Source organism: Amia ocellicauda, chromosome 12 (assembly GCF_036373705.1).
Source record: "Amia ocellicauda isolate fAmiCal2 chromosome 12, fAmiCal2.hap1, whole genome shotgun sequence".
Taxonomy (NCBI): domain Eukaryota; kingdom Metazoa; phylum Chordata; class Actinopteri; order Amiiformes; family Amiidae; genus Amia; species Amia ocellicauda.
Window position 1 is genome coordinate 24,776,505 of NC_089861.1, and position 13,897 is coordinate 24,790,401.

The following is a 13,897-nucleotide window of genomic DNA, read 5'->3' on the forward strand; positions in this document are numbered from 1 at the left end:
GGCTGCCTGCTCTGTCACATACGCACAGCCGGCACCGCAGCAGGGGCAGCCAGCCAGCCAGCCAGCAGGCCAGCCTGCTAATGACACCCCGCTCGCTCAGCCTTACCATTCCCTCTATGTGCAGAGACACGCCCCAGCCACTGAACTCGTTCCCAGTTTCCTTCTCCCTCGGGGGGGAGCTGCGTCTCTTTGTCTCTGTCTCTTACTGGGTTGGATCTTTGACATATCTGGGATGTGTTTTAAATATATTTTGAAGTCTGGAACCTGGTTATGCATTTATAGGTCGAGAATGCATGGTGCAGTTATATGTACAATAACAATCAATCAATCGACTGTATCCATCAATTTTGATTGATGGATACAATCATTCATGCCAGGTGTTTCAAAGGTACAAAAAGGGGCATTTCTACCGTGTATAAAAATATATTTGATTCGTACAGTGTGTGGAAACCCCCCCTCTGTCGTCTTAATCAAAATGGCGGACAGGAGGTAGGCATCAGATCCTAAAGAATGTGCGTTGCTCTGATCAGGCAGCCAGGGAATCTACGGCTGGCCTGTTTCTCACTGCCTTCTCTCCTCTCCAGTGTTGATCTAGGCACAGGGACGCGGAGATTATCCAGGGCTCTCCCCAGCCCACAGTGCATGACTGCAGGGTGAGCTCAGGGTCTGGCCCCCTGCCCACCCTGCCTGATGGACGGCCCTGCAGCCAAGTCAGATCCCCCGGGAGCCGAGGCGTTGCTATCGCCACAACGACACTCTGTCCTGTGTTTGCTCGACGGCAACGCTGCCGTCTGAGGCCTGGTGCAGTCATCACGGGTGGCGGGGGTTAATGCCTCTGTGCAGGACAAAGACTGGTCTTGGGGAGGGGGGTGCTGTCGGTTACTTCATCACACTCTCAACTTGGCCAATCAAGACCTTTTTTCTCATTATTTTCAACAATTGAGGGGGTGGGGGGGTGGGGGTGGTTATAAAATAATATCAGTCACTTCCATTGTCACACGGTTTCCATGCTAAACAATTCCAATACTGTAATTAAGCCAGTTATGAGTTCAATAATGGTTCCATAAAGTGACAAGAGCTCAGCTGCAACAGAAACCAGCGATACAGTGCCCCTCCCCAGCACAGTAGACCCACCCCCACTGGGACCAGGGGGGACCAGACCTTAGTATCTTAGTGCTGAGCCATGTTGGGCCAGTAGAGGCCGCCCTTGGCACAGAAACAGCACAGGGGTGCGTTCACTACACACACACCTTCTGTACTGTAGTATAACTGCAGGTTACTATCGCAGGTATACAAGTTGGTATATTTCAGCGTTTGGTGTTATTACGATTATTATTTTAAACTCAACTTGCATCAGGATGGGGCAAGATTAAATTACGATTAGTAAGAATAATTATAATAATATACACAAGCACAAGAATGCGAACAGGATTAGCGAGTCTGCGTGGGTCGGGTGTCACACGTTGACGCCCCTTTTCTTCTCACCTCGTCTCTGTCAGGAGCGAAATACACACACACCACAGACGACAACCAGAATGTTTGATTGTTTGTTTATTAACTAATTAATCTCCAATTTGTTAAATAACCGGGGAAAAAACACAGATAAAGCAGCTCAGAGAAAAATAATATTGATAATAAAGTACAATAAATAAATAAATCCATTGGTTCTGAGGAAAAACGCTCAGGCAGTTGAGCAGCACAGGTGTTTATATGGGAGACGACTTTTGCAAATGATCTCCGGTTCCCAAATCAAAGCTACGGATTAACCAGTAAACCCGGCAAGGCTGCCCGATGCGTTTCGGCAGCAGACCGTGGCACATTACTCGCCGGGCCAGAGACACAGACACCCGCACACCCTGAATGTCCCCTTGTCCACCAGCTTGGTCCACAGGTATAGATACGGAGACAGAGTGCTTTTGGCTCGATGGGGGGCAATGCAGAAGCAGGGGCACATATGTCCAAATGTGCACACAACGGGACAAAACATCCCGAGGTCGCCGTTCTGCTTCCTATTCCCAGTCGGAGAGGTTGGAGACTTCCTGCAGCCACAGCGCCTCCTCCTGGGGGAAGCAGGAGATACCACCTTTGGTATCACAGCAAAGGGAGCAGGGTCTTGTTTACGCCACTGGTTACGGATCAGCTGTTCTCAAGACACTGTCATGAGTCTGAACACTGGGTCTGAGTGTTTTCTTTTGTGGGGTTTTAATACGGATGTGTGGCTGTCTATTGTTTTGATTGCAAAGAGCTTTGAGACGCCCTGCCATGAATGGTGTAGATAAAATACAGATCATATACTGGTATCATCCATCCTCAGCTGTGATTCTACATCAACTTATTTTAATTTAGCTTGATCGTTTGGACTTCAACCAGCCTTCTAGTTACAGTTATTTCGCAATGTATTCTATGACAGTGTAGTTTCAGCTTTTAAGTTGCATGTAATAGTTTACAGTGGAACAACACCCACCAGTGGGTCCAACTCCGAGTTGGGGCACAACCTGGGGGCGGGGAGACTGGGCCGGCTCTGGGCATCGTGCAGTGGGAACAGGGCTCTTCTCTGCTTACACGTGGCCGTGCTCGGACTCTCTGAACCAGCCTCCCCTGCCCACGGTCTCTTCCCAGCCTCGGGTTCCCCGCTTCCCCCCCCGTGCCATGGGCCCGAAATCACCTCTGTGCAAAAATACAACAGAGCACAGAGACGAAGGCGTCAGGACAACTGTCACAGGGGCTCAATTCCCACGAGCCTTTTTTATGACTTATTTCCCAAGAATTAAGCCACTGGGTACAGGTTTGAACTCTGTGACTCACATGTAGGTCAGGGTTCAGATCTGGTCTTTGATGTGGCGTCACGTTGACAGGTTAGCCCCCCCGCAGGCGGTTTTCTGTACCTTCGTCCAGATCCAAGAGACCAGCACACATCTCCGCAAACTCGTCCTCCTCTGTCCCCGTCTCTCCCGGCGCCTGGGGGCCCTGGCTGCAATGGACAGCCTCTAGGGGTGCGATCGACACAGACTGGAAGGCAGGCGCAACAAACTTCTATTAGTTCAGTGTCGTACCCTGCCTTTCCCTTCTCAGGTCTTTTTTTTTTTTTTATGTCAGACAGAACAAAATTAAAATCACACCAATTACAGTGGGGTTGATGTTTTTGATGTTCATGTTGATGTTGCCGTTGTTGCTTTTGATGTTGCTGTTAGTGTTTGTGTTGGCATTTCTGTGGCTGTTTCTGTTGCTGTTGTTGCTTTTGGTGTAAGTGTTGCTGTTGCGGTTCTTACCTCCCGGTTGTCACACGTGGGGCTGGGCAGGAAGCGGTCCTCAGTGCTCTTCAGCAGGGATCGGTGCAGAGAAGCCAACAGCTCCGGCGTGTCCTGAACCTGCCAGGCCACCATACAGAGAGGCCCGGTGCACACACAGGCATAAAGAGAGCCATGTATTACTCGGTTTCAGAAGTATTCAATTGAGCATGGGACACGGATACAGGACACAGGACAGGGGAACTGCCCCTGGAGAAAAACATCTCCCAGGGTGTGCAGGGTCCAATGGTTTACTTCCCCCCTCCCGTCAGCGAGTATGTTGTGAGATGTCAAGGTCTGTGGTAGACTATATTTTGGTTCACGTTCTTTAGCACCGGTGGTTTAACTGTTTGTGCTTCTGAATCTAAATTAAAAAAATCCCCCCCCCCACAAAAACCCTGTCCTATTAATTTTTTTAGAGTTTTTTTTTTTTTTACCTTTCCCTTCTATGGGAATCTACTGGGCCGGTACCTGCATACTGTCAAGGCAGAAGGTCCTGAAGTCCAGACTGGTGCTGCTGGCCACGATACTGGAAATGGAGCCCAGGATGACGGGCAGGGCAGACTTCATCCTACTCTGGGCCTGAAACAGAGCAGGTCAGACCCATTGGGGCTTAACACTGGGACACAAGGAGAAGCCACGGTCCAGACGAATGCCACAGTCCATCAAGCCTAACCTCAGCATTCATTTTTCTAACCCAAAGAACTTTTAATACATAATTTAATTAAAATATACCATCAGGCATGGAGGAGAGAAAAACAACTCCTCCCAGGAGTGCAGATTGTTACAAGAGAAAATAAATCTCTGGGGGTCCAGCCTATTTTTTGATAGGCTGAAAACAGGTGGAGGGGGGGGAGTTACTACCTTCTGCCCCTTGAAAAACCCTTTCAGAGCAGAGGAAAGCAGTCGGTGAAGCGCTGAGGTCACCGCCTCCTGGTTGTAGTGCAGCAGCAGGTTCAACTGCTGTTCCACCAGGTCCTCATTGGCTGGACAGAGAGAGAGGGGCATGCTGGGAAAATCAGAGACACCACCACACTGCACAGCCTCTATTGAGAATGTAGTTTATTTTCAGGTATCTGTAATAAACTGAATTATGCGAGTTAATCTGTCAAGGAAAGGCTTAGCTGTGAGACTAGTTTGACTGTTTTCACCTTCTCTGCCATTCTTGGTGGTCTGACTTTACTTGACAGACAGGAGCACATCTATGCTCAGACCTGCTCCATGTCTAGGGTAATGGCTCTCAGGACCAGGACCGAGAGCCATTGCCCTAGACATGTGAGGGAAACCATTCCTATGGACCAGTTGGCTCGAGATTGCCGTGAATCTCAATGCCGCTCATTCAAGATGCATGCCGTGGCCGGAGAATGGGAGCCTTTGTGATGAACGCCCGGTTGCTGTCCGGCTCAGTTGGGTGGAAAGCCAGGCGTTCTCAACTTTGGACTACAGTCTGGACTACACTTACAGCTTTACTGATCTTGTGCTTTACTGGTTTTTGGTCACTTTACCCAGCTGCCCTGCTCGACCGCGTAGCCGCGCACCACAGCCAACCCCACGGCTCTCACCGATGAAGTCAGCGAGCTCGGAGTGGAAGGGGTCCCTGTGCTCGACCAGAAGGAACAGGCAGAGCGTCTGATGCACAGCTGGGCTCCGCTCCCCGCCCACCGTGAAAATGGCATCAGGGCACAGGGGACCTGGGGGAAAGGCAGTACTGCGCACTCAGAAACCTTCCTGAGGTTTGGATGAAGTGGCTATTGCAGATCAATGGATGGATGGAGGAGAGGATGACGAAGAAGAAGAACAATAGAAAGTTAATTCGTTGTTCATAGGCAAAACAAACCAGCAAGAACAGGCAAACTGAGGAATCGATCTTCAGAGAAAACAGCCGTTGTCACTAAATGTGAGGGAGATGGCGCTTTACCTTCTTCCTGCCTTCCGTCTGCAAAGCGCACGTCCTGCAGGCCGAACTCCTCCCAGGGAATCGTGGGGGCCAGGGCTGTGAGGAACGGCAGCGGGCCCCCATCTCCGGCGGAGGGCACGGGAAGGCCGGAGGGCCCGTAAACATACACGTGCGTCCCGTTAAGGAAGCTGGGAACCCAAGTGTGATTAAAAACCCAGATCGGGGCTCTAGCCACCGTTCCCAAAGGATATGTGGACCCTGGTGATGCTGGCTGGTTTGTTGGGGTACTGCCGGAGACAGGGGCACAGGGCGGCCAGGGGCTGCAGGCTGACCTCCCCGAAGAGCCCCGCCTCCACCACATCTGGGGGCAGCAGCAGAGATACCATCCTTCCCAGCATGGGATGCAACTTGCTGCACTGCACTTTGGGAGCAGAGGGGGAGGGACACCTAGGGGCAAAAGGCAAAATAAAAAATAAATAATAATCATGAAAAATTGTTTTTTAAATAAATCACTATAAACACCATACAGGGATGAGTCTGCACTGGCGGCCAAAGACACCAAATGTGTTTCAGACAACAACAAAAACAGAAGACAAACTGCTTGTGGAAGAAGACACCAAGCTCACAAATCCAGCAGGGGCCGCTCATTCAAGATGCACACCGTGTCCGGAGAATGGGAGCCTTTGTGATGAACGCCCGGTTGCTGTACGGCTCAGTTGGGTGGAAAGCCAGGCGTTCTCAACTTTGGACTACAGTCTGGACTACACTTACGGCAAATAGGGGCTGCTCTCCGCCAGGAGACTCCTGCCCTTCAGGGGAAACCTGCTCAGCTCCTTGCCGCTGGAAGGAAGACGAGGCTTAGACACGGATGCTTAGCGAGACGCAGTCATGTTTGCTGAACGAATGATTTTCTATTTTTACATATAATTAATCAATTAACCTAGGTTCTGCCACTGATGGGGCACATACTACTGTGTGGCATCATATGTCTCTAATATTATCTCTGCCATCTTATAGTTTACTCCTTATAGTTTGCCGAAGCACAGCACAAGAGCAAGGGATGGGCTGCTCACCCATAGGTCTGTGAAGACAAGATGGCGTTGTTCAGCTTCAGCCTGTAATGAATCTTCACCTGGAGGAGGGAGATCGTGTTGAGGGAATCCTGCTGTCCCACAGGGTCTACAGCCCAATTGTTCAGGACCAGGGCCGGGACTCGAGTCCCTAGACTCCCCCCTGAGTTGACCCGTACCTGCGGCTGCAGCAGGCTGAGGCGGAGTAAGAATTGCTGCACCCCGTGGCCGGCCATTTCCAGGAGCGGCATCCTGTCGCTGGCCTGGGAAAGAAAACAAAATATCGAATAAAAGGATCAATAGATCGATCAATCAGTTTTTATGGGCGGACTGGCGATCCTTCACAAGGCTGGCACAGATTTTAGGACACATACGGTCAGTGTATTTCAGTCAATAGATCCAGCAGACAGAGACAGAGGACAGGACAACACATCAAAACTGCTATAGGACACAAATACATCTTTGGGGGGGGGTGTTGGGGGTCCAGATGCTTTCTGGTGTGCTCCTTCCCTCCAGGCTTGTCAACAACAGACTGAAACAGCTCCTAGTGGGGGCCCTGGAAATGAACATAGTGCTGTACATCACCACTTCCTGACAGTCACTCACCAGGATCGTTCAGACAGTGTCATGCTTTTTGGATAAGAGCCATGAGCCTGTGGTTGTTGCCATATATCTCAATTACATTCCTTGTTGAGATGTCCTACTCGAAGTTATAAGTGGCTGCCCCCTCCCCCTCCCCCGACAACACCAACCACAGCTGCGAATGACTGTTTTTAAAGGCAGTCAGGCTCAGCCTGTGTCTGCGCTCAGGAACCCAGGCATCCGTCCCCAGCCCAGGCCCGACCTCGAAGGACAGCAGGAAGTGCAGCGGTCCACAGGCGTCGGTGAAGGCCAGCAGCTCGTCTGGATCGGCAGGGGAGGTCAAACGGACGGGCCGGAGCCTCTGCTGTATCTCTTCAAACACACAAATGGAAAGATAATTACCAAAAAACACAACTAAAACAAACACACAACACAGTATTTAAAATAAATGACTGGCCTGAAAAATCCCATCTTTCCATTAATAGCTTTTCTCCCTCTTCCCATGCACAAGTCTTGTTTTCGCACATTGGTGGTTCTAATGAGACTGTTATTTGCTTCCTTAACTAACATAATTTACCAGAACAACTTACAATTGTTATAATACCTCACATGCACTTATATATACAATTACCCATTCATAAATGTGGGTTTTTACTGGATCAATACACTGTCTTGCTCAAGGGTATAACAGTTGCGTCTCCAACCTGGGGGTGAACACACAACCCTCCAATCCAGAGTCCAGAGCCCAGGCCACTACTGCACACTGCAGACTATATTCCAGCCAACATAAGACAATGTGGGATGTGTAACTTTCCACAGTTACACATCCCATTTAAAACACTCTCCTCACTAAACTGCACCTGTTGATGCTGGGCCAAAAGACTTTAACCAGATCGGAAACGACCGTGTTTACCTTGTTGAACCTCTGTCGCCAGGAGCCCGAAACACCAGGCACCGGCAGCAGCTACTGCAGAGAGACCCACATGACGAACAAAACACCACAACAGTCACATTATCTTCAAACAATATTCAGGAACCAAATGTTTAACAACAATAAACACAAATCTCACCCAGCAGACCGTATATTTTGGTTTTATTATTATTATCAATTATTATTACACTATGTTACACAATTTTTGTTCCTGGGTAGTAAGTGTTATTTCCTAATTGCTTATGCCTCAGAAGTATAGAAAATGACTATTGTTCCCCCCAAACTTTGCTTTTGTGACCAGGACAATTATATTTTGAAATGTTACTATCTCCAACGAGAAAACAGGCGAATGTGTGTCTTTTCGTTCACATAAAATCAGAAAAAAACAACATATGAATCCAAATTAACATGTATTTATAATAAAGTAATACAAAAATGACTACAAAAGATTTAGAAGCGAGTAGTTTTTCGAGATTTACGATTATACTGTAAATACTGTATAATCGTAAATCTCGACAAACGACTCACTTTTAAATCTTTTGCAGTCATTTTTGTAAGATAAGTGATCTTGTTAGAAAGTAATCCATCAATTTTATTATGATTAATGTATTTCTTTCTTGGCAGACGCCCTTGTCCAGGGTGACTTACAGGATACAAGAGCAATGCAAAATACATTACAGGTTCAAAATGAAAGAATCCATCAATACTAATTACTGTATAATAATTCATAATATCCAGGATATTACTAGTTGAACTAGGGTGTTTAGGCTACTTACTGTAATTTTGTATTGATTGTATCACTGTACTTCTGTAATGCTTAAATTTCAATTTGTATGGATTGTTTTAATGCACGTTTGTAGTGCTGAAATTGCTTATTGTGTAACTGTAGGTCACGCTGCCAATCAATCAATCAATCAATCAATCAATCGTGTTTAAAGCTGGACCCTACGTCACTCCATAATCCCCGGGACACTTTTGAGAGAGGAAGCAGTTTTACATTTTTACATTATACTGAAAGAAAGTTAAGCGCAAATGATGTTCAGACTGATACTGACGCCTGTTTGCACATTTAAGTAGCCTGCCTTCAACGTCTTCATCCAGCGCCTACCTACCCGTCCCCCGGCAGCACAGGGGCCCGGGAGAGGCCTCGTCGCTCTGTGCGGACACCGACACCAACAGGCCGCTGTCCCCGGGGCTCCGGCGGCGCGACCCGCTTCGCCGCAGCTGGATCAGCAGGAGCCGGACCGCCTGCGTGGAGGGGAACGGGAGACCGTGTGGCTCCGTCAGGGGATAAGCAGCCCATGGACACCGACCACAGAGCAGCGAGGGGCCCCGCCGGCCATGGGCAGCCCTGAGCCGCAGAGCCGCGGATAAGGCCTGGATAGACCGGTCCCACTTAGCCAGCCAGCGTCCATAGCGGTTAGGTAAGCTGTGCGGGAGGTATCTGAATGTATAGCATCGTACATGTTGAAATGGTATATACTGTATTGGACCGAATATAAGACGAGATTATTATGTTTGTAACTTATTTTCGTATCTGTAAATTAATGACAAAAGCACTTATTTATATAGTGACGTCATGAGCGGCCTTACTTCTGACGACGGGCACCATCTTGCCTGGGATCGTGTGGAAAATATTCGCTTTTCTTACATTACCGCTCTTTGCAAAGCTGGCCTTAAATAGAAACATAAACACTAACCTGCAATATCGCTTTCTCCATGAAGCTTAATGTAATTTATGCCGTAAAAATGTTTACTAATAATATTAAAGACTCCAGTGTAAAACGAGCTGCTGGTGAACTGGTTGACTGTCAACGGCTGATCACAAGTGCGCATGCTCGATGCTTTCCCGTCTGATCATTGATCAGGTGTCATTGATTATTTTTATGAATATGTTGTTGAATGTTTTTATTGTGTAATTGTGCCACAGTAATGGGAAAACACTAGCAAGTGCTGCATTCACATACATTATGCTTTTGATTTAATGTTTTGCTTGTTCTGATGTTGCTGCTGAAAATAAGACAAACAATTACAGAAAACAGAACTACATTCTAGAATGTACATGACACTGACTCTAGAACCACCAGACTAACAGGCATGACTGCAGTTTGACTGCTGCATTTAAAACAACAGATATTATATTGAAAGATCAAACAATCATAGTATAATTCTGTTATGTCACATCTGCACTACCAACATAATATAAATAATGGCATTTGAACAGAAATTAGTCTTTATGCAGAGAATATTACATAACAGACAATAGCAAAATACAATAAATAAAACACACCTGAACAGAAATAGATCACACGCACACGACTATAAACATGAGAGAGGAACTGTACAAGAGTGACAATACACAGAAGAATAACTCGAACCCAGAGCCACCAAAATTCCCAAATAATAAGGAACATTAAATGTCACAAATACAATTCAAAGAAAGAAAAAAAAAAAAAAAGAAAAAGGGGGAAGGTATAAGCTGTAAGCGCAGGCCTCCCTTCAGCTCTCAGTGTACGGCTGCTTGGAGCTGCAGTTCTGAAGTTGGGGTCATACACCATACCATAACCATGATCTACAGCTCTGGAACAAATTAAGAGACCACTGCACATTTTTCTTAAATCAGCATCTCTACATGTATGGCAGCCAGTGTCTGTTGAATTCCAACACAGGCACACCTCATTCTACTGAATGAGGTACTGATTAGGTGATCACATGAACCAAATCTTATTTAACGGGGAAAAGTATAAAAACCACTGCTGTGGTCATCACTATCCTCTTGCAATAAGACCAGCTGGATGGCAAAACAGTGCTAGTAGTACCTCAAAAGTAATTGGAATAAAAAATAATTATTGAACATGCCAAAAGAGTTGAAAAAGAGTTTTGAGTGAGGAAAAGTAGGGTTCAATTCTGGCTTTACTGGCAGAGGGATACAGTGAGCGTCAGGTTGCTTCCATCCTTTAAATTTCAAAGACGGCGGATCAGAACAATGTCAAGCAGCAGACATTGGGGACAACAAAGCTACAGACCGGCAGGGGGCGAAAATGACTCTCCACTGACAGGGATGACAGCCAACTCAGTCGAATGTCACTCAACAACTGTAGGATGACATCAAGTGACCTACAAAAATAATGGCAAACGGCAGCTGGGGTGAAGTGCACGGCGAGGATGGTTCGAAACAGGTTCCTAGGGGCAGGGCTGAAGTCGTGCAAAGCTAGAAAAAAGCCCTTCATCGATGAGAAGCAAAGAAGAGCCAGGCTGAGGTTTGCAAAAGACCATAAGGATTGGACCATAGAGGACTGGAGTAAGATTATCTTCTCTGATGAGTCCAATTTTCAGCATTGCCCAACACCTGGTCGTCTAATGGTTAGACGGAGACCTAGAGAGGCCTACAAGCCACAGTGTCTCGAACCCACTGTACAATTTGGTGGAGGATCGGTGATGATCTGGAGGTGCGGGCAGATTTGTCTTTGTGAAGGAAGTATGAATCAAGCCATGTACAAGGTTGTCCTGGAATAAAACTTGCTTCCTTCTGCTCTGACAATGTTCCCCAACTCTGAGGATTGGTTTTTCCAGCAGGACAATGCTGGACAATGCCAGGTCAATCGAGGTGTGGATGGAGGACCACCAGATCAAGACCCTGTCATGGCCAGCCCAATCTCCAGACCTGAACCCCACTGAAAATCTCTGGAATGTGATCAAGAGGAAGATGGATGGTCACAAACCATCAAACAAAGCTGAGCTGCTTGAATTTGTGTTTTCCTCTTCCCCTCCTGCAGCTCAGCCAGTTTCATCTTCCTCTCCTCCTGCAATGGACGGCAGTATCCTCTGGTACCGGCCGAAGGTGTAATGCGCTCCACCATTCTCTCTCATCATGGCCTCCATCGTCTCCAGCAGCTCCGTCACCTGTCTGTGGTCGCTTGTGTTCTTGTTGTTGAAGACACAGCACCTGTTGCCGCACTCCTCCATCAGCCGCTGAAGATACTCTCTCTGGTTCTGAGCTCTCCTCTCTGGACCTAGATTCTGCTTCCTCTGCTCCTCCGCCTGTTTCTCAATGTACTGCTCCACCGTCCGGCCCCTCAGTCTGTCCCCGTGTGTGAACAGCATCACTGCGTGTCTGAACAACACCTCGCCAAACGTTTTCTTAAACTTCTCCAGAAAAAAGAACTTGCCGAGCAAACTGAGGTCAGATGGATCCAGTGAGATCACTATAACGACAGCATGGGGGCCCGGGGAGCAGAGCTGGACCATCATCTCCTCTTCAACTCTCCTGTGATTGTCATCCATGCTGAGTCGCGGGGTGTCAACTATAGAGATGCGTCTCCCGGCAACCCACCCCTTTCTGACTTCACAACGATCTGGGGCTGCAGAGGGAAACTCCTCTCTGACCAGGATGGTGTTTCCTGAGGAGCTCTTCCCTGCTCTTCTGTCTCCAATCAGCAGGATGCGAATCTCGCTGTCCGGGCCAGGGCGCCCTGCTCCAGCCCCACTGCCAGACACTGGGGGACAACAACACAACCCCATCAGGGATCAGCTTTCAGGGTGTCAAAGATACACAAATACATAAGAAGATCTTAATAACACCTCCTGCAATACAAACATATCCCGTGAAAAAAATGTAGACTTAAATATGCAAATATTTAAATGTATATTTCAGAAGCTGCTTATTTATTTAAGAATGTAACTACTTAAAAATAGTGTTGTGATGTTCAGTACAAGACAATAAGACTAATTTGTCTAACTTTGTAAGTAACCATTTCTCTCTCCTTGAAATAGTAAATTGTAGGGATGGTGAAAAACATCAATCTAGTGTAGTATCACAATATTACAATTGATCCTTTGTCTCCACTAATCTTTTTTTCCTTTGCATTATCAAGCTATTAAACGCAGTAGTTTTATTTGTGTTTCTCAGGCAAAATAAAGTATAATTATTCCAATCCCATAGATGGCGCAATGCTCTTCGATAGATACAAATCAAATTCATTCTGTTTTAGACGGTGATCTCTGTTCCAAACGTGACTGATGCCAACGCCTGGGACTTTTAAATCTGAAGTATGGGCTCACTTTAGATTTAACAACATTGAAGGGAAGAAATAACTAGATCTGTCATGACGTGTGTATACAATGTTACATTTTATTATTGTTACAGTGACATAACAGTCCAACGGTGTATCTTATACAAATTATTGTTTACATTCACATTTAATTACTAATTCAATCTTAGAAAGTTGATCTAATTCACAGGCTCAAGGTTTTTATTACTATTCAATGTATTTGTGCAGAATTTTGTCGTTGGAAGTGTGATTTAACTGTTTGCAATGGTTCAGTGATGAAAAGAAGCAATACACAAAATCGTGAGGATCATGAAAATTTCAATACATATCGTAGCACCTAAATATATGATAATATCATATCGAGAGGTCCTTTGAGGGACAGTTTGGTTGGACTCACAGTTGGTGTAAATGTCTCTGCTGTCACACCGCTTGGCCTCTGGCTCCTCAGTCTTCACAGACACTTCTCTCTTCGATGGGTTCACTGCGGCTGCTTCGCTTCCTGCAGCTTCAGGGCAGAGACGGACACACAGGCATGAAAACGCTGAGCCGGAGCCACAGGGTCAGCTTGTTCCCTGTTCCTCTCGGGCCCCTGCCTGATTGTAATCAACACTCACAGCCAGAGAAGCCACTTCTTGTGGCTCTAAATTACATCACACCCACCACCAAGAACACTCCCGTACCAAGACACTTTACACACACATGTGGAAAACAATATTATACACTGAGATATATGAGTAACTTACAGAGCTCTGGCTCCATGGGTAATCAGCACCTCTGTGAGAGGGGAGGATAGACAAGTCAACCAAGAACATCATGCAGCAAATCTGTATTGACACTTCTATAGCTGTTTTCACCAGGGATGCACCGGTGATGATTCTGGGCTGATGTTATTTATTTATCTATTTGTTCCATGTCATAAAATAAATCAATATTTTGCTTTTGATGATGCTTTTCAATTAACACAATTATACTACAAAGTGATGGAACAACTTTCAGTATTCATTTTGTGTAACGCAACAAAGGTTCTGTTTTTTCCATGTATTTGGATAACAAATGACTTAATCACCAAAAAAGCCACA

The 13,897-nt window shown here is 46.6% G+C and overlaps 2 protein-coding genes across 2 annotated transcripts; both read right to left on the minus strand.

Annotated features, from left to right (window-relative positions):
- Positions 1-2,009: 2,009 nt before the first annotated feature.
- Positions 2,010-6,505, minus strand: top6bl (TOP6B like initiator of meiotic double strand breaks). The gene is made up of 12 exons (XM_066717858.1): positions 6,434-6,505; positions 6,258-6,316; positions 5,956-6,024; positions 5,473-5,631; positions 5,206-5,372; positions 4,850-4,978; positions 4,152-4,273; positions 3,759-3,869; positions 3,270-3,368; positions 2,886-3,009; positions 2,465-2,667; positions 2,010-2,060 (listed from the first exon to the last, which is right to left on the minus strand). The coding sequence occupies exons 1-12, from the start codon at positions 6,503-6,505 to the stop codon at positions 2,010-2,012; spliced, it is 1,365 nt and encodes a 454-aa protein (XP_066573955.1).
- A 5,039-nt stretch (positions 6,506-11,544) lies between these two features.
- Positions 11,545-13,577, minus strand: LOC136764027 (GTPase IMAP family member 2-like). Its single transcript, XM_066717859.1, has 3 exons — positions 13,562-13,577; positions 13,216-13,323; positions 11,545-12,263 (listed from the first exon to the last, which is right to left on the minus strand). The coding sequence occupies exons 1-3, from the start codon at positions 13,575-13,577 to the stop codon at positions 11,545-11,547; spliced, it is 843 nt and encodes a 280-aa protein (XP_066573956.1).
- Between the last annotated feature and the right edge of the window lie 320 nt (positions 13,578-13,897).